Genomic DNA, 24874 nt, shown 5'->3' with positions numbered 1-24874 from the left:
AGCCAGCGTTACCGGCTTCGGGCAGCCCCCCCCTGCCTCCGGACCTTGCACCGCGGGAGCAGCTCAGCTGGAGCCGGGTAGGAGAAGTGCCTGGCTGGGGGCTCGGGGTCCGGAGGCAGGAGGGGCTGCCCGAAGCCAGTAGCGCTGGCTCGGGCAGCTTGGCTCTGTAAATCTGAGAGAGTGGAGCAGAGCCGCAGGGGGAGAGGAAGTGCCGGCCATTTTCCCGGACATGTGTGGCTTTTCGGCAATTCCCCCCGGACGGGGGTTTGATTGCTGAAAAGCCGGACATGTCCGGGAAAAACCGGATGTATGGTAACCCTAAGAGTTGGTGATGGTGGCAGCTGTTGCTGGGTGGGTGCGAGCTAGGTGGGCGGGTGCGGGGGAAGGGCCTGATTCCTGCCCCAGGGGGAGCAGCTGGTCTTTGCAGAGCCCCTGGATTCACCCCACGGCTGCTCACCCCCGTCCTGCTCTCTGGAGCCCCGTGGGGCAGGCTGTCGGCTCTGGGATGGGATTCGCTATGGGTCTGTACTGGGGTGGGACGGGGCAGGGGGGTCCCTTGGCCTGGGGTCCCTGCAGGGAGCAGAATTTGATGACACCGTGGGGCCAGGGGGAGACCCGTGTCTGTCTCTGAGAGCGTCACCAGGGGGCTCCGTTCACACCCACAGCAGCACCCGCTCCATAGAGCTGCAGGGGGGGGGGCGGGGAGCGGGAACATGTGTGGGGGGGGGGATCCAGCGGGGGAAGTGCAGGATGGGCCGGATTTCTTGGGAAGTGCCTCACCCATGAGGGAGGGGACGTGTCCCACAGACCCCCCCCATACACCCACACGCGCCCCACACCCCCAAAACCCGCCCACAGGAAAGCCGGCCACACAGGGTCCCGCTTGCGCAGGGGTGTCTGTATCCATGACCCGCAGCCTGTCCCTCCGTCTGCACCCCGAGCCTGAGCACCCCCAAACCTCCATCCTCAGCCAGGACCCCTCATTCCACACCAGCCCCATTCCTCTGAGTGAGCACCCAAGATGGACAGATCCATGCTTGTCTCTAGCATGCAGGAATGGGGGGCCTGGGAGCCAGGACTCCTGGGTCCTATTCCAAGCTCAGCGAGGGGAGTGGGGTGTAATGGTTAGAGCTGGGAATCCAGGACCCCTTGGTTCTATCCCCAGCTCTGGGAGGGGAGTGGGGGCTGGTGGGTTAGAGCCGGGGGGTTAGGAGCCCGGACTCCTGGGTTCTCTCCTGGCTCTGGGAGGGGAGTGGGGGCTGGTGGGTCAGAGCGGGGGGGTTAGGAGCCCGGACTCCTGGGTTCTCTCCTGGCTCTGGGAGGGAAGTGGGGGCTGGTGGGTTAGAGCGGGGGGGTTGTGTGCCTCAGTGGCTTCCGACAAGTCCCTTGCTCTCAGTGTCCCCCTCTGTACCGTGGGGTGAGGACAACAACTGGGGCTGCATTTCACTTGCAGTTTACTCCTCTCCAGTGCAGGTGTGGGGCTGGGCCAGGCCCCCGGGTGCCAGCCAGGCTGCAGGCCCGGGGGGTTTCGGGTGGAAAGTCCCTGGCACCAAAATGACGCCCACCCCTGGGACCTGGTGTCTCACTGACTCTGGTGGAACCCAACTGAGAGTGCCAACTCAGGACAAATTGCTCAAACAGGGCAGTTACAGCCCAAGGCTGGGGTTTTTTCACCTCTAAGGCAAACCAAACCAGCCCGACTAGGAGGACTTCGGTCTCACCCCCTGGCTAACCGCAAGTCTCACAAGCAATCTCCTTAGACACCCCAGTTTCCCAGTACTACCACCAGTGCCACTCGCTATGGGGACAAATGGTTATGAAAACCAATACCCCAGTAAAAGAAAAAGGTTCTCCTGATCCCAAAGGACCAAGCCCCAGACCCAGGTCAATATACAAATCAGATCTTATCCACAAATCACGCTGTTGCCAATCCTTTAGAATCTAAAATCTAAAGGTTTATTCATAAAAGGAAAAAGATAGAGATGAGAGTTAGAATTGGTTAAATGGAATCAATTACATACAGTAATGGCAAAGTTCTTGGTTCAGGCTTGCAGCAGCGATGGAATAAACTGCAGGTTCAAATCAAGTCTCTGGAATACATCCCCCGCTGGGATGGGTCCTCAGTCCTTTGTTCAGAGCTTCAGTTTGTAGCAAAGTTCCTCCAGAGGTATGAAGCAGGATTGAAGACAAGATGGAGATGAGGCATCAGCCTTTTATAGTCTTTTCCAGGTGTAAGAACACCTTTGTTCTTACCGTGGAAAATTACAGCAAAATGGAGTCTGGAGTCACATGGGCCAGTCCCTGCATACTTTGCTGAGTTACAAGGCGTATCTGCCTTCTCTCAATGGGTCCATTGTATAGCTGATGGTCCTTAATGGGCCATCAAGCAGGCTAGGCAGAGCTAACACCATGGTGTCTGGGATGTCACTAGCCTAAGTTTGAAATACAGACAGTATAGAGCCAATATTCCTAACTTCAACTACAAAATTGATACATACATATAGACAGCATAATTATAACCAGTAAACCATAGCCTTGTCTTAGACACCCCCTTTGACCCCCTTTACACAAGATCTGGGTGCCACTACAGGACCTTGGTTGCAACAATGATCTATATGGTCCCAGAGTATATCAACAACGTCACACCCCCAACGCAAAATTGATGCAGGAAGGGATGTCACAAACATCACTGACTGCATCCTAAGAGCTCCCCACCCTGGACAATGCATCAGCTACAATATTTTCCTTTCCCCTTATGTGGACTATATCCATTTCATACTCCTGAAGGGCCAAACTCCAACGCAGCAACCTGGAGTTGTTGCCCTTGGCCCTGTGCAGCCAGACCAGAGGGGCATGATCACTCAACACAGTGAATTTTTTATTGTACAAATAGGGCTTAAGTTGCTTGACAGCCCAGACAATGGCATAACATTCCTTTTCAATGGTAGCGTAATTTTGCTCAGTGGGGGACAATTTCTTACTTAAATATGCCACGGGATGTCTCTTCCCTCCTTCCCCCTCTTGCATTAGCACTGCCCCCAGCCCAATATTGGAAGCGTCTGTACATAGTAAAAAAGGCTTTTCAAAATCTGGGCTGGCCAAAGCAGGCTCTTTGGCCAAAGCGCTCTTTATGCTTTGAAAACCCTGCTCACAGGCCTCCGTCCACAGCACCCGGTCTGGTTTTTCCTTTTTCGTCAGGTCTGTGATGGGAGCAACAATGTCGCTGAATCCCTGCACAAATCTCCTGTAATAGTTGGCCAGACCAATGAAGGATTGGACCTGCTTTTTAGTTCTAGGGGTTGGCCAGTTTTTAATGGCCTCTACCTTTACAGGCTCTGGGCGCAGTTGCCCATTGCCCACCCTGTGCCCCAGGTAGGTCACCTCAGCAGCTCCCATTCTGCATTTAGAAACCTTAACCGTTAGATTGGCCTCCCTGAGCCGGTGCAGCACAATCCCTATGTGGTTCAGGTGATCTTGCCACGAATTGCTGAATACGGCCAGGTCGTCTATATAGGCCCTCGCAAAAGATTCTAATCCCCGTAGGACCTCATTTATAAGTCTCATGAACGTAGCCCCTGAATTTCGCATCCCAAAGGGCAGCACTTTGAACTCATATAGGCCCGATTCCACTATGAAAGCGGATTTTCCTTGTGCCTCGGCATCTAGGGGTATTTGCCAGTACCCCTTAGTCAGGTCCAGGGTGCTTATAAACCTTGCCCCTCCCAGTGTATCCAGTAGATCCTCTATTCTGGGTGTGGGGTAAGGGTCAGGCTGGGTGATAGCATTTAGCTTCCTGTAATCCACACAAAACCTCATGGTCTTATCCTTTTTTGGCACCATCACAATGGGAGAGGCCCAGGGGCTCTGGGATCTGGTGATTATTCCCATTGTCAACATGCTCTCCACCTCTTCCTGGATCTGTCTTTGCATCTCTCCCTTGGCCCTGTAAGCTCTGCTAGGGGCTGGGCGGGGACCCACCGTCTGAATGGAGTGTGTCATCCTATCTGTGAGCCCTGGCCTATTGGAGAATGTTCGCTTATGGTGTCTTAACAGCATCAGCAGTTCCTTTCTTTGAGGGGGGGTTAAATCCTCCCCCATCTCAATGCTCTCAAGAGGCGTTTCCTCCTGGCTTTCAGCAACCATGTCAATTAAAGGGGCAGATCCTGCCTCTTCCTCAGCATAACAGATTGTGTTCACATTTACCTCCCTTGCATGGTAAGCCTTCATTCTGTTCACATGCACTGTCTGCACACTTCCCTGGACCTGGGGCTTCCTCACATCATAGGTAACCTCATTAATCCTTTCCACTACCTCCATGGGTCCAGACCAAACATCTTTCATTTTGTTCTTCCTGACAGGATTTAGCACCAACACCATGTCCCCTATTTCAAACGCTCTCTCTTTAGCATCTCTGTCATACCAGGCTTTCTGCGTATCCTGGCTCTCTTTCAGATTCTGCTCAACCAACTTCATCATCTCCTGCAAACTCTCCTTGAATTGAGCCACATACTCGGCCACCGGCTGCTCTGCCTCCTCCACATTACCTTCCCACGAGTCACGAACCAAATCTAGGGGCCCCCGGTCCTGCCTCCCATAGAGCAGTTCAAATGGAGCAAACCCTGTAGATTCTTGGGGCACACTCCTGTATGCATACAATAGATACGGCAGCATAACATCCCAGTCATTCTGGCGTCTATCCACATACATTTTCAACATAGACTTCAGGGTTCCATTGAACCTTTCCACTAGACCATTAGTCTGGGGGTGGTAGGGAGCGGCTTTCAGGTGCTTCACCCCACATAACTCCCACAACTGTTTGAAAACCACAGACATAAAGTTAGACCCACGGTCAGACAATATTTCCTTGGGAAAACCCACTCTGCTAAAAATAGAGAACAAGGCCACTGCCACCGTCTCTGCCTCGATATTAGCCAAGGCTACAGCCTCCGGATATCTGGTAGCAAAATCTACCAACACCAGGATGTACTTCTTCCCATTTCTGGAAGGTTTTGGGAGTGGCCCCACAATATCCACAGCTACTCTGGCAAAAGCTTCCCCAATAATGGGCAGAGGCTGGAGGGGCACCTTGCTAGGCCCCCTTAACCCCTTACGCTTCTGGCACAGCTCACAGCTCCTGCAGTAATCTCTCACTGACCCCGAAAGGTGAGGCCAGTAGAAATTCTGCTCTAGCCTGTCACACGTTTTGCCTATCCCCAGATGTCCTGCAAAGGGACTATCATGAGCCAACTTCAACAAATCATTGCGGTAACACTCAGGTACCACAAGCTGTTTGCGAGCTGCTGCTTGGGAATTCTTCCTTCCCCTAGGTGGTTCCCTATACAACAGCCCATCCTGCATAAAAAACCTGCCTCTCTCTTCACAGGCTGGGACCTGACTCTGAGCATCATTCCTGGCCCTCTCTAGAGATACATCACTCTGCTGAGCCACGATGAATTCACTCTGGGTTTTGTTTGGATTCAGAATCATCTCTGATATTTCAGACAAACCCTCACCTGATCCATCTTGAGAGGCACTCTCTGTCTGTCTGCTGCCCCCTTCACTGCCATCAGTCAGGGTATCTGCCACAGCCCCAAATTCTTTCTGAGACCTGGTCACTACATTCACTTGGCCAGGCGCCCTCAATATGTTATTTCCTACCAAGACATCAGCCGGAATCAAATCCCGGACAGCAGCCTTCACATCCCCTTTAAAGCCATCCCACTCCAGGTGGATTCTAGCCATCGGCAGGTCCACAGAATACTCGGATAACGCCACTACCGTCACATACTCCCCCGGCAGCATGTCCTCCGGCTTCACCAGATGTCCCTTGACTATAGTTACATCCGAGCCAGTGTCTCGCTATCCCGTGCATTCAACATCATTGACCTTTGCCTCCATGATAAACCTCTCACTCCCCTGCCATGCCTCAGTCCTGACATACCTGGTGAGCTTATCACCTCCTCCCATGCCACTGGAGACGATGGGGTTAACATTAGCTACTGCTGTGCTTGCACCCAAACTTAAGGTGAAGCTGTTGTGGCTTGGTTCAGCCTGAGTGCTCAGGGTAATGGAGTTGGCATTTATCGTGGCATTTGGGGTTGCTGGCTTTGGGCCGCCCTTCAGTGTCGGGCAGTCTGGTCTCATGTGGCCCGGCATACCACAGTGATAGCATGTAATCTGTTCTGTCCTGGGATGTGAGTTCCTACCCTCCGGGCCCCCTTGAACTGCTCTAGAAGAGTCAGGGACAGATTTACTTTTAAATCCCTCCCTCCTCTTGAACTGGGGAGAATGGTGATTAGTTTTCCCCGGGGTTTTACACCCTTCTCGAGCCCTGTTTTGGGTGTGGGCATCCGCAATCTCTGCTGCCCGTAGGACTGACTCAGGGTCCCTGTCACACACAGCTGCTCTCACATGGTCAGGCACAATATCTAAGAATTGCTCCAAAGTTATTAAATCCAGCAATTTTTCAAAACTCCCATGCGCCTTGGCTCCCACAACCCACTTTTTAACAAAACCCATCAGCTTATGAGCACATTCTACAAAAGTACAATCCTTAGGCATTTTAAACTCTCTAAACTTAACTCTGTAAGATTCAGGAGTAACCTTGAATCGCCTTAACACAGAATCTTTAAACTGCCCATAATCCAAGGCTTCTTGTTCCCCCAAGTCATTAAATACCTCCCTGGCTTTTCCAGTCAGTCTGGTCAGCAGGACAGGCATTCGCTGACCCTCGGGGATCTGGTACAGATTGCAGAGGCGTTCAAAGGTAGACAAAAACTCCTCTATATCCTCAGTATCGTTGTAAATGGGACACATCCTTTCCCAGTTTTTCTCATGGCGTGGGGGAAGTGGAGTACCAGGTGGGGATGACTTTCTCCGCTCTTCCAGTACTTGGAGCTGAAGTCTGGCCGTCTCCTGCTCAGCAGCGAGCAGCTCTAGACGTCCCTTACGAGCTCTCTCTTCTCTCTCATCAGCCTCCTTCTTTCTTTGATCGGCTTCTTTCTCTCTCTCAGCAGCCTCTTTCTCTCTCTCTCTTTCTAATTCTGCTATTTTTTGCTTCTCCAGCAATCGAAGATCTGCTAGCTTCTGTTCAAGCTCAAATTGCAGTTTACTTGTCACCCTTTGCATTCTAATTTTTTCTGCCTCTTCTGCAGCCTCAGGTAAGGGCTGTGCTCTTGCCCCCTGATCACTGGCTATTAACAGATTTCTCAGTTCTTGATTTGTAGCTTTCTTTCTAAAGCTTATCCTCTTTTCTGAACACAAATTTTCCAGGGCTTTTTTGCCAAGTCCCTCATATGCTCTTTGCTCAGCCATTGCAGCAGCTCTTTAACCAACAAAACTCTCAATCCCAAAATTCAAATTTGGATAGCGCGGGGTTCTGACCCAAAGCTTAATTGACCTGGTTCTGTGGATCCAAGCACGACTACGCCACTGTAACAATGCGGTTCTGGTGGAACCCAACTGAGAGTGCCAACTCAGGACAAATTGCTCAAACAGGGCAGTTACAGCCCAAGGCTGGGGTTTTTTCACCTCTAAGGCAAACCAAACCAGCCCGACTAGGAGGACTTCGGTCTCACCCCCTGGCTAACCGCAAGTCTCACAAGCAATCTCCTTAGACACCCCAGTTTCCCAGTACTACCACCAGTGCCACTCGTTATGGGGACAAATGGTTATGAAAACCAATACCCCAGTAAAAGAAAAAGGTTCTCCTGATCCCAAAGGACCAAGCCCCAGACCCAGGTCAATATACAAATCAGATCTTATCCACAAATCACGCTGTTGCCAATCCTTTAGAATCTAAAATCTAAAGGTTTATTCATAAAAGGAAAAAGATAGAGATGAGAGTTAGAATTGGTTAAGTGGAATCAATTACATACAGTAATGGCAAAGTTCTTGGTTCAGGCTTGCAGCAGCGATGGAATAAACTGCAGGTTCAAATCAAGTCTCTGGAATACATCCCCCGCTGGGATGGGTCCTCAGTCCTTTGTTCAGAGCTTCAGTTTGTAGCAAAATTCCTCCAGAGGTATGAAGCAGGATTGAAGACAAGATGGAGATGAGGCATCAGCCTTTTATAGTCTTTTCCAGGTGTAAGACCACCTTTGTTCTTACCGTGGAAAATTACAGCAAAATGGAGTCTGGAGTCACATGGGCCAGTCCCTGCATACTTTGCTGAGTTACAAGGCGTATCTGCCTTCTCTCAATGGGTCCATTGTATAGCTGATGGTCCTTAATGGGCCATCAAGCAGGCTAGGCAGAGCTAACACCATGGTGTCTGGGATGTCACTAGCCTAAGTTTGAAATACAGACAGTATAGAGCCAATATTCCTAACTTCAACTACAAAATTGATACATACATATAGACAGCATAATTATAACCAGTAAACCATAGCCTTGTCTTAGACACCCCATTTGACCCCCTTTACACAAGATCTGGGTGCCACTACAGGACCTTGGTTGCAACAATGATCTATATGGTCCCAGAGTATATCAACAACGTCACACTCCTCTCCAGTGCAGGTGTGGGGCTGGGCCAGGCCCCCGGGTGCCAGCCAGGCTGCAGGCCCGGGGGGTTTCGGGTGGAAAGTCCCTGGCACCAAAATGACGCCCACCCCTGGGACCTGGTGTCTCACTGACGCACAAACAGGCAGTGACGCTGTGCCGGGGTTAGCGCCTCTGGGGCTCGGTCAATGGCAGCGCGGCGCCAACCCGGCATCACCGGGCGCTGGGCAGAGTCGGGGCGGGAGGGCCGGGGAGCAGAGTATGTTGGATGCTGCTGGGGCCGGGGCTGGGGGGGTTCAGAACCATCCGGAGCGGGGGAGGAGGAAGTGAAACCAGGTGAGGGGAAAGCAGATGTCAGTCTGTCCGTCTGTCCACCCACAGTCAGACGGGGTGTGAAACGACGTAGAGCGTTAACCCTTTCTGGGTCGCGGGGCTGGAGAAATGTCTCCACTGGGCTGTGGGCAGTTGCACGGGGACTTTCACGCTGACCCCGGATTGACGGACCTGGCCTGCCAAGGCCCCATGTCCTGGCCCTGGCCCCCTGAGCCAGCCAGTCCCTGCCCTGAGGCTGGATCAGAGCCCCCAGGCCCCCAAAGGGCAGAGGCCCCATGTCCCATCCCCGACCCCCTCAGCCAGCCAGTCCCTCCCCTCCCCCCCCAGCCTTTCAGCGCAGCCCCGTCCACTTGCCCCCCAGACGGAGCCTGCGCAGGGAAAGCCGAGGGGGCCGCGCTCAAGGGCTGGAGTCAGCAGGGCCCGGACTCAGAACCCAGGAGTCCTGACGCCATGGGGCTGCCGTAGCGACATGATAGTTATGATGTGAGACAGACTTTGGTTAGCCCAGCGGCAGGATGGTGAATAGCTGGGAGCAGGAGCAGGGACAGGATGGTCCGTGTGGGGTGCTGGAGAGAGGAGACTCCATGGCGGGGGAGGGCGGGGGCAGGAGCAGGGCCAGGATGGTCCGTGTGGGGCGCTGGAGAGAGGAGACTCCATGGCGGGGGAGGGCGGGGGCAGGGGCAGGGCCAGGATGGTCCGTGTGGGGTGCTGGAGAGAGGAGACTCCATGGCGGGGGAGGGCGGGGGCAGGGGCAGGGCCAGGATGGTCCGTGTGGGGCGCTGGAGAGAGGAGACTCCATGGCAGGGGGAGGGGGGGGCGGGAGCAGGGCCGGGATGGTCTGTGTGGGGTGCTGGAGAGAGGAGACTCCATGGCGGGGTGGTTGGGGGCAGGAGCAGGGGTGGGATGGTCCATGTGGGGGGCTGGAGAGAGAAGACTCCATGGCGGGGGAGGCGGGGCGGGGGCAGGAGCAGGGCCGGGATGGTCCGTGTGGGGCGCTGGGGAGAGGAGACTCCATGGCGGGGGGGGGCGGGGGCAGGAGCAGGGCCGGGATGGTACGTGTGGGGTGCTGGAGAGAGGAGACTCCATGGCGGGCGGAGGGGGGGGGCGGGAGCAGGGCCGGATGGTCCATGTGGGGCGCTGGAGAGAGGAGACTCCATGGCGGGGAGGTGTGTGTGTGTGGGGGGGGGGGGCCTTGGACAGCAGTAGGAGCAGCAGGCCAGGCTCTGAGTGACTCACACAGATTCACGCCCTCGTCCTGTTTCCCCCCCTCCGGCCCGTGGGGACAGCCCATGGGAGCAGCTGACAGGGACGTCCCCACGGCCTCGTCTCCCCGCTCTCCGGGACGCTCCCCCACCAGGATCCCAGAGCTCATTGCACCCGATAGCAGTGGGGCCAATTTCCCCCACAGAAATGCAGCCACTTCTGGGGTGGGGCCTAGCAGCTGGGAAACAGCTCATGGCATTTTGGGACAGGAAGTGACGGAGACACCAGTACCCAATGGGAGCAGTGCGATGACGGGCCAGGGGAGCGTTAATGGCCACGGTGGGGCAGGGGCTGGGCCTGGCGTCTCCCCTGCAGCCCTGGGGCAGGGTGACAGCGATAGAGCAGGGCCGGGCTGGGCTGGGGGGAGGGGGAATGTGAGCACCCAGCCCACACATCGCCCCAGAGGTTGTGGGGTCCCCCATAGCTGGGACCCCACAGTCAATCCCCCTAGCGGGATGTGGGACTCTGACTGGGATGGGGCTCTGGTGTCACTGGTGAGTCTCTGGGCTTGGTGCCCCCACCCCTGGGGAAGGAACCGGTTTGCACTGGGATTGGGAACCCCCAGCTCCCCCCCAGGAGTCACCCCCACCCCCAGAGCCCCTCTCTGGGGTCCTGCCCCCTCCCTCCCATCAGATCCAGCCCTGCCCAGGCCCCTGCCCAGCACAACAACCCTGATCCCTCCAGCCACTAAATGGCCCCATGGTGTGTCTGGGGAGTCCCCCGCCCAGGGCAGCAGCTCTGTGCCCTGCGTCGTCCCCCCCCCTCAGCCAGAGCCCAGTGGGGCCAGAGCCCCCAGCCCTGTCCTCGCCCTGGGGGAGCAGTGAGCACGGAGCCGGGGGGGGGGGGGCTGGGGATGGTTTATTAGGGTGCAGCAGTTCTAACAGCCCGGCCTCAATCCGACTTCCCCCCAGGTTGCGGAGCAGCGTCCCCCAAAGGTTCCCCGAGGGCAGTGGGGTCAGCGAGAGGGAATGTGGAGCTGGGCTGGGGCAGGGAAAGGGTTAACGTAGGAGGGGTCGCCCCAGTGCCCTGCTGGGACTGAGGGGCAGGGACGGGTCCCCAGGCGGGGGCAGCGCGGGCTGGAGCCGGGCAGAGCGCGGGGAGCAGACGGGGACAGGAAGGGACCGGCCCCAGGTTCTCCATTCTCCAGGCTGGGCGAGGGGCTGGGGGAGACGGACGGAAACTCCTGCCAGCCGGGGGATCCGACGCCCAGGATCTAACGCAGGAGCCCTGCAGGGAGAGGGGAGAGAAATCAGCCCCTGGCTGTGGGGCTGGCGGGACGGACGGGGGATTTTCTCGGCCAGGCCCCAGGGGCCCCCAGGGACTCTGCCCAGCAGCCGCAGGGCTGGGCGATGCTCGACAGGACCCAGGACCCTCTGCCCCCGGGAGCAGCTCGGGGATCGGCCTGAACGGGGACCGAGGGAGCCGCAGACTCCTCCTCCGTGGGGCCAGCGCCCCATTGCCCAGCTGCCCAGGGGCTGAGCTGGGCGGGTATCATAGGCCGAGGGGCAGAAGCAGCCGCCTCATGGGCGCCCCAGGAAGCCTGTGGTCGGTGGGGAGGCGGGTTTAACGGGGGAGGGGGATTGAAATTACCTGCAGGTTGGGGAACGGGGTGCCCTGAAAAACAAAGAGAAACATGGTCAGAGCCTGGGCAGGGGGAGCCGGTTCCTGGGGGTCAGAGCTCCAGCCCCTGCCCCACGGCATGGAACGCCCCTCACTAGGAACCCAGCCCCCCTCCGGCCCCCAGATTCCCCTGAGCCCCCCAGCCCCACATCTCCCCAGAGACCCCCTGGTGCCCCGCCCCTGCCCCCAACCATTCACCTTTCTTATTCTTCAGGTAGATGAGGAGTCCGGGCGCCAGGAAGATCAGCCCCAGCACGAAGCCCCCGACCCCCGTCAGCATCTTGCTCCTGGCGGAGTCAGACTGCGCCTCTGAAACAGGGACATGGGATGGGCCGGGTCAGAGCCAGGGGCCTCCGGGCCGGGCTCCCGTCCACGCCAGTGACCAATGCCGGCCAGGGCAGAGACAGGGACCTCCGGGCCAGGCTCCCGTCCACGCCAGTGACCAATGCCGGCCAGGGCAGAGACAGGGGCCAGGGCCTGTAGGCGCAGCTGTGGGACAATCTGCCCCACGTCAGGGCTCCTCCTGGTCTGTGATTGTCAGAGATCGGCTCAGGCCCTGCAGCGCAAGGTTTGAGATCCCTGCCCATTGTCAGCATGAACCAGTCCAGCCCTGGGTAGCCTGTGAGCCACAGAAATGGCCAACCACTTTGTGAGTCTTGCGCCGATCTTGGGCTCAGCGACATCCTGTGGTAGTGAGTTCCACAGGGTAGCTGGGCAGTGTGTTGGAAATGTCCTTCTTTTTACCAGGTGTGAATTTGCCCCCTTTCCAGAGGTGAAAGTAAGCCAGTACGGTACGTACCAGCAAGAGCCGGTGTATCAGCATGCCGTGTCGGACCAGACCGGCTTCCCCAGGCCAGCGATTTAAAGGAGCCCTGTGGTAGCAGCAGCAGGGCTCCAGCGGTGATTTAAAGGGCCCGGGGCTCTGGCTGCTGCGGGGAGTCCCGGGCCCTTTAAATCACCCATGAGCCCTGGGGCCCCCAGAGGCCTCTGCAGCTGGTAGCTCCGGGGGTGATTTAAAGGTCCTGGGGCTCCCAGACACTGCTACCACAGCTGGAGTCCCGGGGCCTTTAAAGGCCCCGCCTCTTCTGGTTGAGGCCACACCCCCTGCTCAGGACTGCTTTAAGTTACTTTCACCCCTGGTTGGGAGCTCACTTCCACGGGCTCCACAATGCAGTGTAGACATCCTCAGGCCCCGTAATGTGAGATTTGAGATCCCTGCCCATTGTCAGCATGAACTAGTCTAGCACTGGGTAGTCTGGAGCCACAGAAATGTCCAATCCCTCTGTGAATCTGGCTCAGTTCTTGGGCTCAGCGACATCCTGTGGCAGTGAGTTCCACAGGCTAATCACACAGTGTGGGGGAAACGTCCTTCCTTTTGCCAGGTGTGAATTTGCCCCTTTCCATTCCACTGAGTGTCCCCTTGTCCTTGTGCTGTGAGACAGGGAGAACAGATGCTCCTGATCTCCCTTCCCCAGACCAGTCATTATCATGGAGTCTTTTCTCCTCTCCCCGCCCGGTCACTGCCCCACTCATGATGTGTTTACACTGCGTTGTGGAGCCCGTGGACGTGAGCTCCCAGCCCAGGTTGATAGATTTGGGTTAGCAGTCGGGCTGTCGGTTAATCACAGTTAAATCACGCGATTAACTCAAACAAATTAATCATGATTAAAAAAATTAATCGTGACTAATCGCAGTTTTAATCGCACTGTTAAACAATAGAATACCAATTGACAGTTATTAAATATTTTGGATATTTTTCTACATTTTCATATATATCATATTCTGTGTTGTAACAGAAATAAAAGTGTATATTATTTTTATTACAAATATTTGCACTGTAAAAATGATAAACAAAAGAAAGTGTTTTTCAATTCACCTCATACAAGTACCGTAGTGTAATATCTGTCCTGAAAGTGCAACTTACAAATGTAGATTTTTTGTTACATGACCACTCAAAAACAACGTAAAAATTGAGAGCCTACAAGTCCACTCAGTTGTTGTTCTTGTTCAGCCAATCACTCAGACAAACAGGGTTGTTTACATTTACAGGAGATAATGCTGCCTGCTTCTTAATTACAATGTCACCAGAAAGTGAGAACAGGCATTTGCATGGGACTTTTGTAGCCGGTGTTGCGTGCCGGATATGCTAAATATTTGTATGCCCCTTCATGCTTCGGCCACCATTCCAGAGGACATACTTCCATGCTGATGACACTCGTTAAAAAAAGAATGCGTTAATTAAATTTGTGACTCCTTGGGGGAGAATTGTATGTCCCCTGCTCCGTGTTTTACCCACATTCTGCCATATATTTCATGTTATAGCAGTCTCAGATGATGACCCAGCACATGTTGTTTGTTTTAAGAATACTTTCACTGCAGATTTGACAAAACACAAAGAAGGTACCAATGTGAGATTTCTAAAGATAGTTACAGCACTCGACCCAAGGTTTAAGAATCTGAAGTGCCGTCCAAATCTGAGAGGGATGAGGTGTGGAACATGCTTTCAGAAGTCTTAAAAGAGCAACATTCCGATGCGGAAACTACAGAATCCGAACCACCAAAAAAGAAAATCAACTTTCTGCTGGTGGCATCTGACTCAGATGATGAAAATGAACATGCGTCGTTCCGCTCTGCTTTGGATCATTATCATGCAGAACACATCATCAGCAGGGACACATGGAAGTATGAAGGAACCTATGAATCTTTAGCGAATCTGGCACATAAATATCTTGCGATTCTGGCTACAACAGTGCCATGTGAATGCCTGTTCTCACTGTCAGGTGACATTGTAAATAAGAAGTGGGCAGCATTATCTCCTGCAAATGTAAACAAACTTGTTTGTCTGAGCAATTGGCTGAACAAGAAGTAGGACTGAGTGGATTTGCAGGCTCTAAAAGTTTACCTTATTTTATATTTGAATGCAGTTTTTTTGTAAACAATTCTACATTTGTAAGTTCAACTTTCATGATGAAGAGATTGCACTACAGTACTTGTATTACGTGAATTGAAAAATACTATTTCTATTGTTTTTGTACAGAGCAAATACTTGTAATCAAAAATAAATATAAAGTGAGCACTGTACGCTTTGTATTCCCTGTTGTAATTGAAATCAATAGATTTGAAAATGTAGAAAACATCTAAAAATATTTAAATAAATGGTATTCTATTATTGTTTAACAGTCCAATTGATCACACGATTAATCACATTTAATTTTTTTAATTGCACCATTAATCGTGTTTAATTTTTGTAATCACTTTACAGCCCTAGTAGCTCTAGTTAGCAGGGCTCGCGCGAGTGCTCTGAAAATTGCTGTGTAGACAGTGCTTTGAAATTGCAGCTTGGGCTGGAATCCAGGGTGCAGCTGATTCCCACAAGTGTCCCTGGGAGGTGGGATTCCCCTTCACTTCCTGTCCCAAGCTGCAGGGCAGTGCTGCTGTGGGGCTGTTAAACAGCGGCCGTGCCCCACCCCAGAGGGGGCTGCATTGCAGCGGGGTGGGGAGCCCTGTGTTGGCTGGAGGCTCAGGCTGGGAAGTGCTGGGCCGTGGGGCTGTAGAAACGTCCGCTCAGTCTCATTCCCCACGGCCCAGTGTTGCTGTGAGGGGGGTAGGCTGGGGGGGGGTCACGTCCCAGCTCTCTGCCCCGGGGGGGGAGGGGTTCTGACCCAGGCCCATCCCCCGAGGGCTGCCCCTGCAGGCTCAGGGGCTGCCCCACACCCAGAGGCTCTTACCCCAGTGCACGGCGAGCGGTTCCCGCATGCTGATGTGCTCCACCTGGCAGGTGTAGACGTCCCCGCGCCGGGGGCTCATCTCCAGCATCACCAGGATCTGGAAGGTCCAATCTCCGTTCTGGAGCAGCTCCGTGGACACCACCCCGGCCATCTGCTCCTGCCCGTTCTTCAGCCACTTGATCTCGATCCCCCCAGGGTAAAACCCCGTCACTGAGCAAACCAGCAGGTGGGAGTGGGGCTGGGACCCCGATTTCGTGGGGGAAACTTTCACCTTGGGCTCAACTGGGGGGAGAGAGAGAGGGAGCTGAGAAAGGGGCCGGAGACAGACGGGGGCTCAGAGAGAACAGGTGCCCCCCAGGGAAATATTCCCCCCCCCAATATGCCCAGCACCTGCCTAGGGTGATGCTCCCCAGGGTGTGTGGAGTCCAATCCCCCGCAACCATACACACGGCGCCTTTCCAGGACAGGGCATCCAACCTCCTGATACACCTGGCAGGTGCCTGGGGGATGGCACCCTGGGTGTGTGGGTCCCGTTCCCGAGTACATGCCCAGGACAGATAAGGCTCTGCATGGTATGTGGGGTGTGATTCCCCAGCCACCCCATTGCCCCTCACTGCCCCGGGGTGGGGCTAGTTCTCTCCTGCCCCCCATTGCCCTGGGCAGGCTCTGGCAGAAAGGGCCCGAGGGGGGGTTGTGTCCCGTCACCCCCATGGGGACAGAGCCAGGGACTGTCTGACCCTGGGCCCAGGGAGACGGGGTCTCAGCCCAGGGACCAGGGGCTGCCCCCACCCCCCAGCCAGGGGCACCCTGAGGGGGGGGACGGGGTTGAGGGTTGGAAAGTTCTGCCCCATCGCCCGGCCCCCCAGCCCAGGAAGGGGGGTAGGAGCCGCAGCAGCCGCCGGCCCGGGGGGGTCTGAGTGGGGGGCGCTGAACCCCTCAGGGGGGTGGGGGGCTGGGAAGGTGGAGGGGTCAGCCTCGGTGGGGCTCTGCTCCCTGCAGACAGGGGGCGCTGCAGCCAGACCGGGAACTGCGGGGGGGGGAGAAAGGGAGCGCTCCTGCCCCCGGGATCCCATCCCAGCGCCTGCTGCCCCCGTAGCACGAGACGTTCTGTTACCCCCCCGCGCAGCTGGCGGACCGCGCCCATAGAGGGGGGGGGGGGCGCTGGTCAGGGCGTGTCCTGCTCCGGCCCCGCCCCCCGCGCTCCCCGCTCCGCACACTCTTCTGCCCCCCCCCCCCCCCGCACTCACCCCGGTGGGTGTTGATGAAGTTCTCATACACCCCGTAGTTGTGCCGGCAGAATGTGTTCACCGCAGCCCGCCTGTCCGCCAGGATCGCCGGGTCCTTGTTGAAGTACTCGGCCTGGGGCCGCCCCAGCTCCGTGTCCGCCACGAACCGCCCCACCTCGCTGTCGAAGTGCAGGAACTGCCGCCGGCCCCAGATGTGCCGGTCCAGGTACCGGACCCGCTCGGTGCCGTTGGTGAAGTGACACTCCGCGTTCTGCTGGAGCACGAACCGCCCTGCGGGGGAGACGGACTCGGCTCAGGGACCCGCCGCCTGCCCCCGGGCTCGGAGCTCAGCCGGGGGGGGGGGAACAGCCGGAGCCCCATGAGCCCCCCCCCGAACCCCTCCCGCACCCAGGGGAGCCCGGCGGGCGGGCAAGGACAGTCACACCGAGCCCAGACGGGGGGCGAGTGCAGCGCAGAGACTCAGGGCAGAGACACAGAGCTCGGGGCAGACACCGGCACAGGCAGGACGGGGCTCCCCAGAGCACTGGGGTCCGACCCCCCCGGATACACCCAGCGCTGCCCAGGACGGGGCTCCCCAGAGCACTGGGGTCCGACCCCCCCGGATACACCCAGCACTGCCCAGGACGGGGCTCCCCAGAGCACTGGGGTCCGACCCCCCCGGATACACCCAGCGCTGCCCAGGACGGGGCTCCCCGGGGCGCTGGGACCCGACCCCCCCGGATACACCCAGCGCTGCCCAGGACGGGGCTCCCCAGAGCACTGGGGTCCGACCCCCCCGGATACACCCAGCGCTGCCCAGGACGGGGCTCCCCGGGGCGCTGGGGTCCGACCCCCCCGGATACACCCAGCGCTGCCCAGGACGGGGCTCCCCAGGGCACTGGGGTCTGATCCCCCCCGGATACACCCAGCGCCTGCCCAGGACGGGGCTCCCCGGGGCGCTGGGGTCTGATCCCCCCGGATACACCCAGCGCTGCCCAGGACGGGGCTCCCCGGGGCGCTGGGGTCTGACCCCCCCCCGGATACACCCGGCGCTGCCCAGGACGGGGCTCCCCGGGGCGCCCGGGTCTCTGCTCACCTTTGGGCTCTGTGCAATGAGCCGGGTGGGTTCTCAGCACCGCCAGTGTCACTAGCAGAGCCCCAGCCCAGCCGTTCCCGGCCCCCAGGATCCGACCCGCCCCCATCGCTGCTCCGGAGGGAGAGACCTGGAAAGGCGTCGGGACCCCCAGCCTGAGACCTTCTCTGTCCAGCTCCGAGCACCAGCCCCAGGGATGCTGCCCACGGCCCCAGGGATTGGGCATCCCCAGCCCAGGGGCCAGTCAGCACCGGGGCTGGGCAGCATCACCAGTCGCCAGGCAGAGCCGGCCCCAGCAGGGCTCGGTTCCCTACTTCTCCCTCATAGGGGGCAGAGCAGGGCCTGGGGTCGGGCTGCAGGACTCGCCTGGCGCCTGCCATGGATGATCTCCCAAAACCAGTCTGTGGCCTGGTCTACTCTTCATAGAGTTCTGTGGGTCAGGGGTGTGACCCCCCCGTGCAGAGCTGTGTTGCCAAGCCCCCTGTGTGCACCCAGCTGTGCTGCAGAATAGGGCAGGTGTGGACTGGGTGAGTGCCGTGCGGGAAGGCGCTGTCCCCATACTGGGGATAACACACACACACACACCCCCGCGCGGCAGTGCTGCGTCCACACTGGCAGTGGCGCTGGAACAGTTTTTACAGTGGAGATGCTCAATCATAGACGTTAAGGTCAGAAGGGACCATTATGATCATCTAGTCTGACCTCCTGCACAACGCAGGCCACAGAATCTCACCCACCCACTCCTGTAACAAACCCCTAACCTATGTCTGAGTTATTGAAGTCCTCAAATCGTGGTTTAAAGACCTCAAGGTGCAGAGAATCCTCCAGCAAGTGATCCGTGCCCCACGCTGCAGAGAAAGGCGAAAAACCTCCAGGGCCTCTGCCAATCTGCCCTGGAGGAAAATTCCTTCCCGACCCCAAATATGGCGATCAGCTGAACCCTGAGCAGTCAGGGGTCCCCAAACTTTTCACCTCGCACCCCCCCCTTACCCCGTCCATGTCCCCTGTGATGAAGTGGGGGGTTTTCTTGTTTTTCCTTTTTTTTTCAATGGTTTGCATGCGGAGGGGGTGGGACTCAGTGTCCCTGGGTGTTACTGGTTTAACGAGGGGAGGGGAGAGGGAGTTTGTTGTTACAGAGGACTGGAGGGGGAACGTGGGACCCCAGCCAATGGCCTGGAGGACGGAGACCCCAGCGACCGGTGACCTGACGACCCGGAGACCCAGCCCAGGAGTCGCAGCCGGTTCTGGCCAGTGGGCGGACAATGGGCTGCGGGGAGAGGACCCCAATGACCTGACCAGCCGGTTCCAGCCAGAGGGGCCAGAGGACAGAAGAGAGGAGAGGGGGCCCAGTGACCCTGTTTCCCTGGAGAGAAGACAATGGACAGAGGCGGGGTCTGGGGCCGGTGATCTCAGATGCCCAGCTGGGAGCAGGGGGGCTCTGGGCTGGAGGGGGAAGCAGGCAGAGCCCACCTGGATGCAGAGAGACTGGGATGTGCTGGGCTGAGGGAGGCCAGGCCTGAGGGTCAGAGAGTTTCCTGTGCTGGGTTCAGATGCTCAATAAACCCTCCTGTGTGACGCTGGCTGAGAGTCGCTCTGGGCTAGAGAACAGGGCGGGGGGGGCCATCGTCCCCTTTGGGGGTGAAGGCCCGGGGGGTCCAGAGCGAGTGGACTCCCTGAGGGGGCCCACGGCAGAGACAGACGTGCTAAGGCTCAGAGAGGTGCGGCTCCAGGAGGTGGAGGGGCCTGACCCCGAGAGAGAGTGGACCCCCGAGAAGGGCTGTCGCACTGAAAGGGGCACCCCCCACGGACCCCACGGGGCCAAGAGTGGGCACGATCTGTGAGTCCGTGACACCCCCTCTCCCCAGAGCTCGGGCCAGGACTGGGCCGTGGCTTGGGGGTGTGTGTGTGTGTACGTGGATAGGGGTAAGGGGACTGAAGCTGGGACCAAAGCTGGGGGCAGGAGCAGAGTCCCGGGTGTGGGATTGGTGGCCAGGACGCTGTACAAAAACTGGGGGCGCTGCAGCACCACCTGGGCCTCTAGTTCTGGGGACAAACCCCCTTGGTGGCGCCACATGCGCACCGGGGACAAACCCCTCCTGGCGGCCCTGTCCCCACACTGGGCTGAGTGGAGCCGCCCTGGTCCAGGCCCTGCCGGGCAGCCCCAGCCCCAGGAGCGGTGCCTGGCCGGGAATGTCTCCATCTCCTCTGGGCGAGGCTCAGCGCTGCTGCTCTGCCCGGTAACAGCCTGGTCGGCGCAGGGATTTCTGCCATTGGGCGCAGGCCCCTGGGTCGGGCTCCCCTGGCCAATGCCAGGCGCTGCCCCCCAGCCCTACCCCCCGGGTGTGACATGTGCCCCCTCGGCCCCTAGTGCTGCCGGCCCCGCGCCCAGCCCAGTGCCGAGGAGAGGAGATGGGCGCAGGACGGGGCGTCCCCATGGCCCAGCTGGCCCTGCTCACCCTGCTGGCTCTGCCGGGCACCGGGGCGGTGACAGGTACGGACTGGGGCTGGTACACCTGGGCCTGGGGGGGGGGGGCGGCTTCACCCCCAGAGCACCCGGCTCCCCCTCAGGGAAGAGACAATGGGGGCTGATGGGCCACTGGGGTGAGATGGATTGGGGTGGGGGCTGCAGGGGGGAGGGTCTCACCCGCATGCCAGCTGGGGAGGGGAGGCTGGCGCAGGGGTAGAAGAGAGATTGTGGGGAAGTCGCTGTGGTTTGGGTACGACACAGCCCTGCCCTAGGGGTGCAGCCCCCGTCCCCCACAGGGACTCGGGGGCTGACCCCTCCCAGGGGGTTGCCAGGCACAGGGGCGATGGGGGAACGTTCCCCAAAGAGCCGCACCAGGGCCAGACCCTGCTGAGCAGTGAGTGCGTCTGTGCAGAGCAGGGAGCCCCTGGCCCCGCTCCCCGGCCTGGCCCCATTGTCCCCCCTCCCCCCAGGGCTCAGACCCACGGGTGAGGGGCTCGGTGGGGCCGACTCTCTCCTCGGCTACTGGTGGCGGGTTCCCTCCTTTGCAGTCGCTCGGTGAGATCCTGCCGGGCGAGCTGGGGTCAGTGAACGACTCCCTAGGGTGTAGGTGCCCAACTCCCTTGGGCCCTGGGGACTCCCAGCCTCAGCCCCCAACCAGACCCCTCCCCTCCCCCTCCTGGAGTGTGTCTGACCCCCCAGTGCAGCTTTAATGTCTCTGGCTGGGGAGTTCCTGGGTTTCCCAGTGACCGGCCCTGGGGGGTGAGTGTCGGGGGCCAGGGACTGAAATCGCCCCGAGAACCAGGTCATGGCGACGCCGGGACATGGAACCAGCCCCAGGCACAGATGGGAGAATGGAATGTCCTGCAGCCCCCAACTACCTCCCTGTGTCACTCTGGATGGAGGTCATGTCTCCCCTTAAGCTAACTGGGTAGAGCTCTAGCCAGCACTTGGATGGGAGACCGGTAGTGAACAAATGAGCAGGGAGCACAGTAGGGGGTGCTGTCCCCACCAGGCAGAGCTGACCCCAATACCCCAGTGTGGTACCAGGGGTCCCTGTGCTCCCTGCAGCTGTGTTCCCCTGACACCACTGAGTCCTAGTGCGAATGTCACGGCCGGGGAGGGGGTGCTGGATTTAGGAGAAGTGCTGAGAGACTCTGTCCCTGGGGAGCTGGTGGTGATGCCTGTATCCCCCCAGCGGAGAACATGCTCTCCCAGGTGCAGTTCTACCAACGCACGGACCCGGCCCAGCAGGAGGGCGGGGAGTTCATGTTCGAGTTTGACCAGGACGAGATTTTTCACGTGGACCTGGAGAGGAAGGAGACCGTCTGGCGCCTGCCCGACTTCAGCAAGTTCACCAGCTTCGAGGCGCAGGGCGGCCTGGGCAACATCGCTGTGATGAAAAAGAACATGGAGATCATGATCCATAACTCCAACCACACGAAGGCCCAGAATGGTACAGCACGGGGGGGCACCTTCTCTGCCAGGCACCCTTACTGGGCCCCCTCACCAGTGGACCCTCCCAGTACCAGCCCACACCAGAGATTGAGAGCTCCCAGCCCCTGCAGGGCTCGGGGGAGCCAGTCAGCCGGGCCAGGGCTCTGCAGGGCAGGGGGCCCGGGCAGTTCACACCCTCCAGGCTGGGGGCCCAGGGCAGCTCCTTTGCCGAGGGCTGTTCGTGGCCCTGCCCAGCACCAGGCCCTGCCCCTGAGGGATTCTCTCCCCTGCCCCTGGTGCCCCACGAGCCGTCGGTGCAGGGAGCTGGGATGGCCCCAGTGACACCCCCACAGTCCTGGGAAGAGACCCTGACCTGGAGTGTGAGCACCAGGGACTGGCTGGCTCAGGGGGGCGGGGAATGGGACACAGGGCCTTTCCCCTCTATGGGGCGCTGCCTCCCATCTGGCCCCAGGGCATGGACTGGCTGGCTCAGGGGGGCGGGGAATGGGGCGGGGCCTTTCCCCTCTATGGGGCGCTGCCTCCCATCCGGCCCCAGGGCAGGGACTGGCTGGCTCAGGGGGGTGGGGAATGGGACACAGGGCCTTTCCCCTCTATGGGGCGCTGCCTCCCATCCGGCCGCAGGGCAGGGACTGGCTAGCTCAGGGGGGCAGGGAATGGGGCACAGGGCCTTTCCCCTCTAGGGGGCACCGGCTCCCACCCGGCCCCAGGGCAGAGACTGGCTGGCTCAGGAGCAGGCAATGGGACCCACTGACCCCTGTCTCCCCAGTGCCCCCTGAAGTGACCGTGTTCCCCGAAGACCCCGTGGAGCTGGGGGAGCCCAACGTCCTGATCTGCTTCGCGGACAAGTTCTTCCCGCCTGCGCTCAGCGTGACGTGGCTGAAGAACGGGCAGGAGGTGACCGAGGGCGTCTTCGAGACCGACTTCTACCCCCGCCCAGACTACTCCTTCCGCAAGTTCTCCTACCTGCCGTTCCTCCCCAGCCAGGGCGACTTCTACGACTGCCGGGTGGAGCACGGGGGGCTTCCCGAGCCCTTCACGAAGCACTGGGGTAAGGCCGGGGCGCCCGGGGACCCCACTGGGCACAGGGCTGGGAGCCAGGATGCCTCCCTCTGGGAGGGAAGGTGGGAACAGCCCCCCCTCACTCCATGCCCTGTTCCTCTCTCCTCTCTCCAGAAGCCCAGGTGCCCACCCCCGTCCCCGAGACCACAGAGACCCTGGTGTGCGCCCTGGGCCTGGCCGTGGGCATCATCGGCATCATTGTGGGCACCATCCTCATCATCAAGGGCATGAAGATGAACGCCGCCCGCAACCCGCGGGGCCCCTTGTGAGTAGCCGCTGCCCTGGGAGGGGACCCGCTGCACCAGCACCCCCTGGGGAGACCCCCCCACCCACTGTGCCCCCCCTAGCCAGCCACAGCCCCTGGGCCCACCCAGCACCCCCTGGGGAGACCCCCCCACCCGCTGTGCCCCCCCAGCCAGCCCCAGCACCCCCTATGTCAATGGGAGACTCCCTGGGGGCGCTGGGGGACGGCCCCGATCCCTGCCAGCCTTGTGTTGGGGCCCAGGGCTCCTGGTAACTGACCCCCTTTGCCTTTCAGATAAACCCGGGGACGAGCCAGGGCCCCCAAATCCCCCAGGTGCCTTCGTGGGACCCACTCGCGCACACACACCCCGCGCTGCCCCCAGCGTCCCTGCTCCGTGCCCGTTAGTATCAGCTGCTATAACCGGGTGGGGCCCCCCGACCCGGTAACTGTGCTGAGCCAACATACTAGAGACACACCAGCGAGCCGGCCCCTTGGGCTCCCCCGCTTCTCTGCACTCCTGTGCTGGGCTTGGGAGGGGGGCACCTATCCAGGGAGAGGGCTGCTGCCCCATGGGGCTGGAAATGGGGGTGGCCCCTTGTCAGGGGGCAGCAGGGCCCATGGGGCTGATCCAAACCCCATTGCCGTCATGGGGAAGGTTTCTTGTGACTCCAGTGGGTGCTGGATTGGGCCCCGAGCCCGGCCCCTATTGGCCAGAGGCTGCTGTCAGTCACCCCAGGTAACGCCCCTCCAGCCATTACCCAGAAGGCTTTGGGCCAGATTCGGCCATTCCCGGTCAATGGGGTCCCTGTGGGGCGGGATCGGGTCCATGGCTAACAGCCCCATCGCGCCCGTGTGCGGCTCCCCCGGGGTCCAGCCCTGCTGAGCCCAGCGCCCAGCGCGGGGTCTGTGTGGGAAGGGCCCAGTCCCTCTATAGCCCCCGCCCTGGGCCCCGTGTGTGACACAGCCCTGCCCCCCCCGCCCGTGCCCTGCACCCCGTGTGTGTCACAGCCCTGCGCCCCCCCGATCTTCCTCTGCAGCTTTGCTAACAGCAATAAAGTGGGGTTGGGACGTTTCTGAGTTTTTGATCCTGATTTAAAATCTGGTCAGTCTGCGCCGTGCCCGCGGCAGCCTGTGTTATCCCAGCCCAGCCCCCGTCTGTCCAGGGGCACCGGGTTATACCGGGAGTTATGGGAGTTTGGTATGAGGGGTAAAGAAGGAGCCAGGACTCCTGGGTTCTCTCCCAGCTCTGGGGGGGGAGTGGGGGCTGGTGGGTTAGAGCAGGGGGGTGGGAGCCAGGACTCCTGGGTTCTATCCCAACTCTGGGGGGGGAGTGGGGGCTGGTGGGTTAGAGCAGAGGGGGCTGGGAGCCAGGACTCCTGGGTTCTATTTCCATTGCTGACACTGACTTGCTGCAAGCTGTGAGGCTTTCTGTGCCTCAGTTTCCCCTTGTGTGAAATGTGGCCGTTCTCCCCCTGGGGCAGTGGGGGCTCTGGGGCTGAGGGATGGTCCATGGAGCACTTTGAGCTCGTCCCACGTCCAGGAGCCCAGGAGCAGGGGAGGGTTCATGGGCCAGGCTCCCCCGGGACTGAACCCCCAGGGCGAGCGGCTGCAGAGAGACGCTGGCCTGTCTGGGGGCTGCGGTGACGTCTCCCAGGCTGGGGTCACTGTGACGCGAAGGGCAGATCCCCCCTCCGACCATGGCACCGAGACCCAGCCCAGCTTCCTCGCACCCCTCCCCGGCACATGCTGGGAGACCCCCCCCAGCTCCCGCCAGCAGCGATTGGATGCTCCAACCAGCCAATAGCGGCACCAACCGAGCAAGCTCTCCCATTGGCCGCTGGAGCCTTGGACCAGCCTCCTGTGCGTTCCCATTGGCTGCCGTCGTAC

At 59.2% G+C, this 24874-nt stretch overlaps 1 protein-coding gene and 1 pseudogene across 1 annotated transcript; one reads left to right on the top strand and one right to left on the bottom strand.

Moving 5' to 3' along the window:
• Positions 1-10934: 10934 nt before the first annotated feature.
• On the bottom strand, positions 10935-17937 carry LOC128847572 (H-2 class II histocompatibility antigen, E-S beta chain-like). The gene is made up of 6 exons (XM_054047096.1): positions 17766-17937; positions 16691-16960; positions 15444-15725; positions 11914-12024; positions 11686-11709; positions 10935-11322 (listed from the first exon to the last, which is right to left on the bottom strand). The coding sequence occupies exons 1-6, from the start codon at positions 17869-17871 to the stop codon at positions 11309-11311; spliced, it is 807 nt and encodes a 268-aa protein (XP_053903071.1). The 5' UTR covers positions 17872-17937; the 3' UTR covers positions 10935-11308.
• A 2131-nt stretch (positions 17938-20068) lies between these two features.
• LOC128847573 (HLA class II histocompatibility antigen, DR alpha chain-like) lies at positions 20069-23012 on the top strand (annotated as a pseudogene).
• Positions 23013-24874: the final 1862 nt, after the last annotated feature.

This window comes from Malaclemys terrapin, chromosome 13, assembly GCF_027887155.1.
Source record: "Malaclemys terrapin pileata isolate rMalTer1 chromosome 13, rMalTer1.hap1, whole genome shotgun sequence".
Taxonomy (NCBI): domain Eukaryota; kingdom Metazoa; phylum Chordata; order Testudines; family Emydidae; genus Malaclemys; species Malaclemys terrapin.
The sequence above is the reverse complement of the archived record's forward strand: the minus strand, read 5'-3'. Positions and strand labels throughout refer to the sequence as shown.

Coding starts and splice junctions, on each gene's coding strand:
- LOC128847572 (XM_054047096.1), bottom strand. CDS start 17,871: ATGGGGGCGGGTCGGATCCTGGGGGCCGGGAACGGCTGGGCTGGGGCT. Junction 12,025..15,443: donor ACCGCTCGCCGTGCACTGGG/GTAAGAGCCTCT, acceptor TCCCTGTTTCAG/AGGCGCAGTCTGACTCCGCC. Junction 11,710..11,913: donor CTACCTGAAGAATAAGAAAG/GTGAATGGTTGG, acceptor TTTGTTTTTCAG/GGCACCCCGTTCCCCAACCT.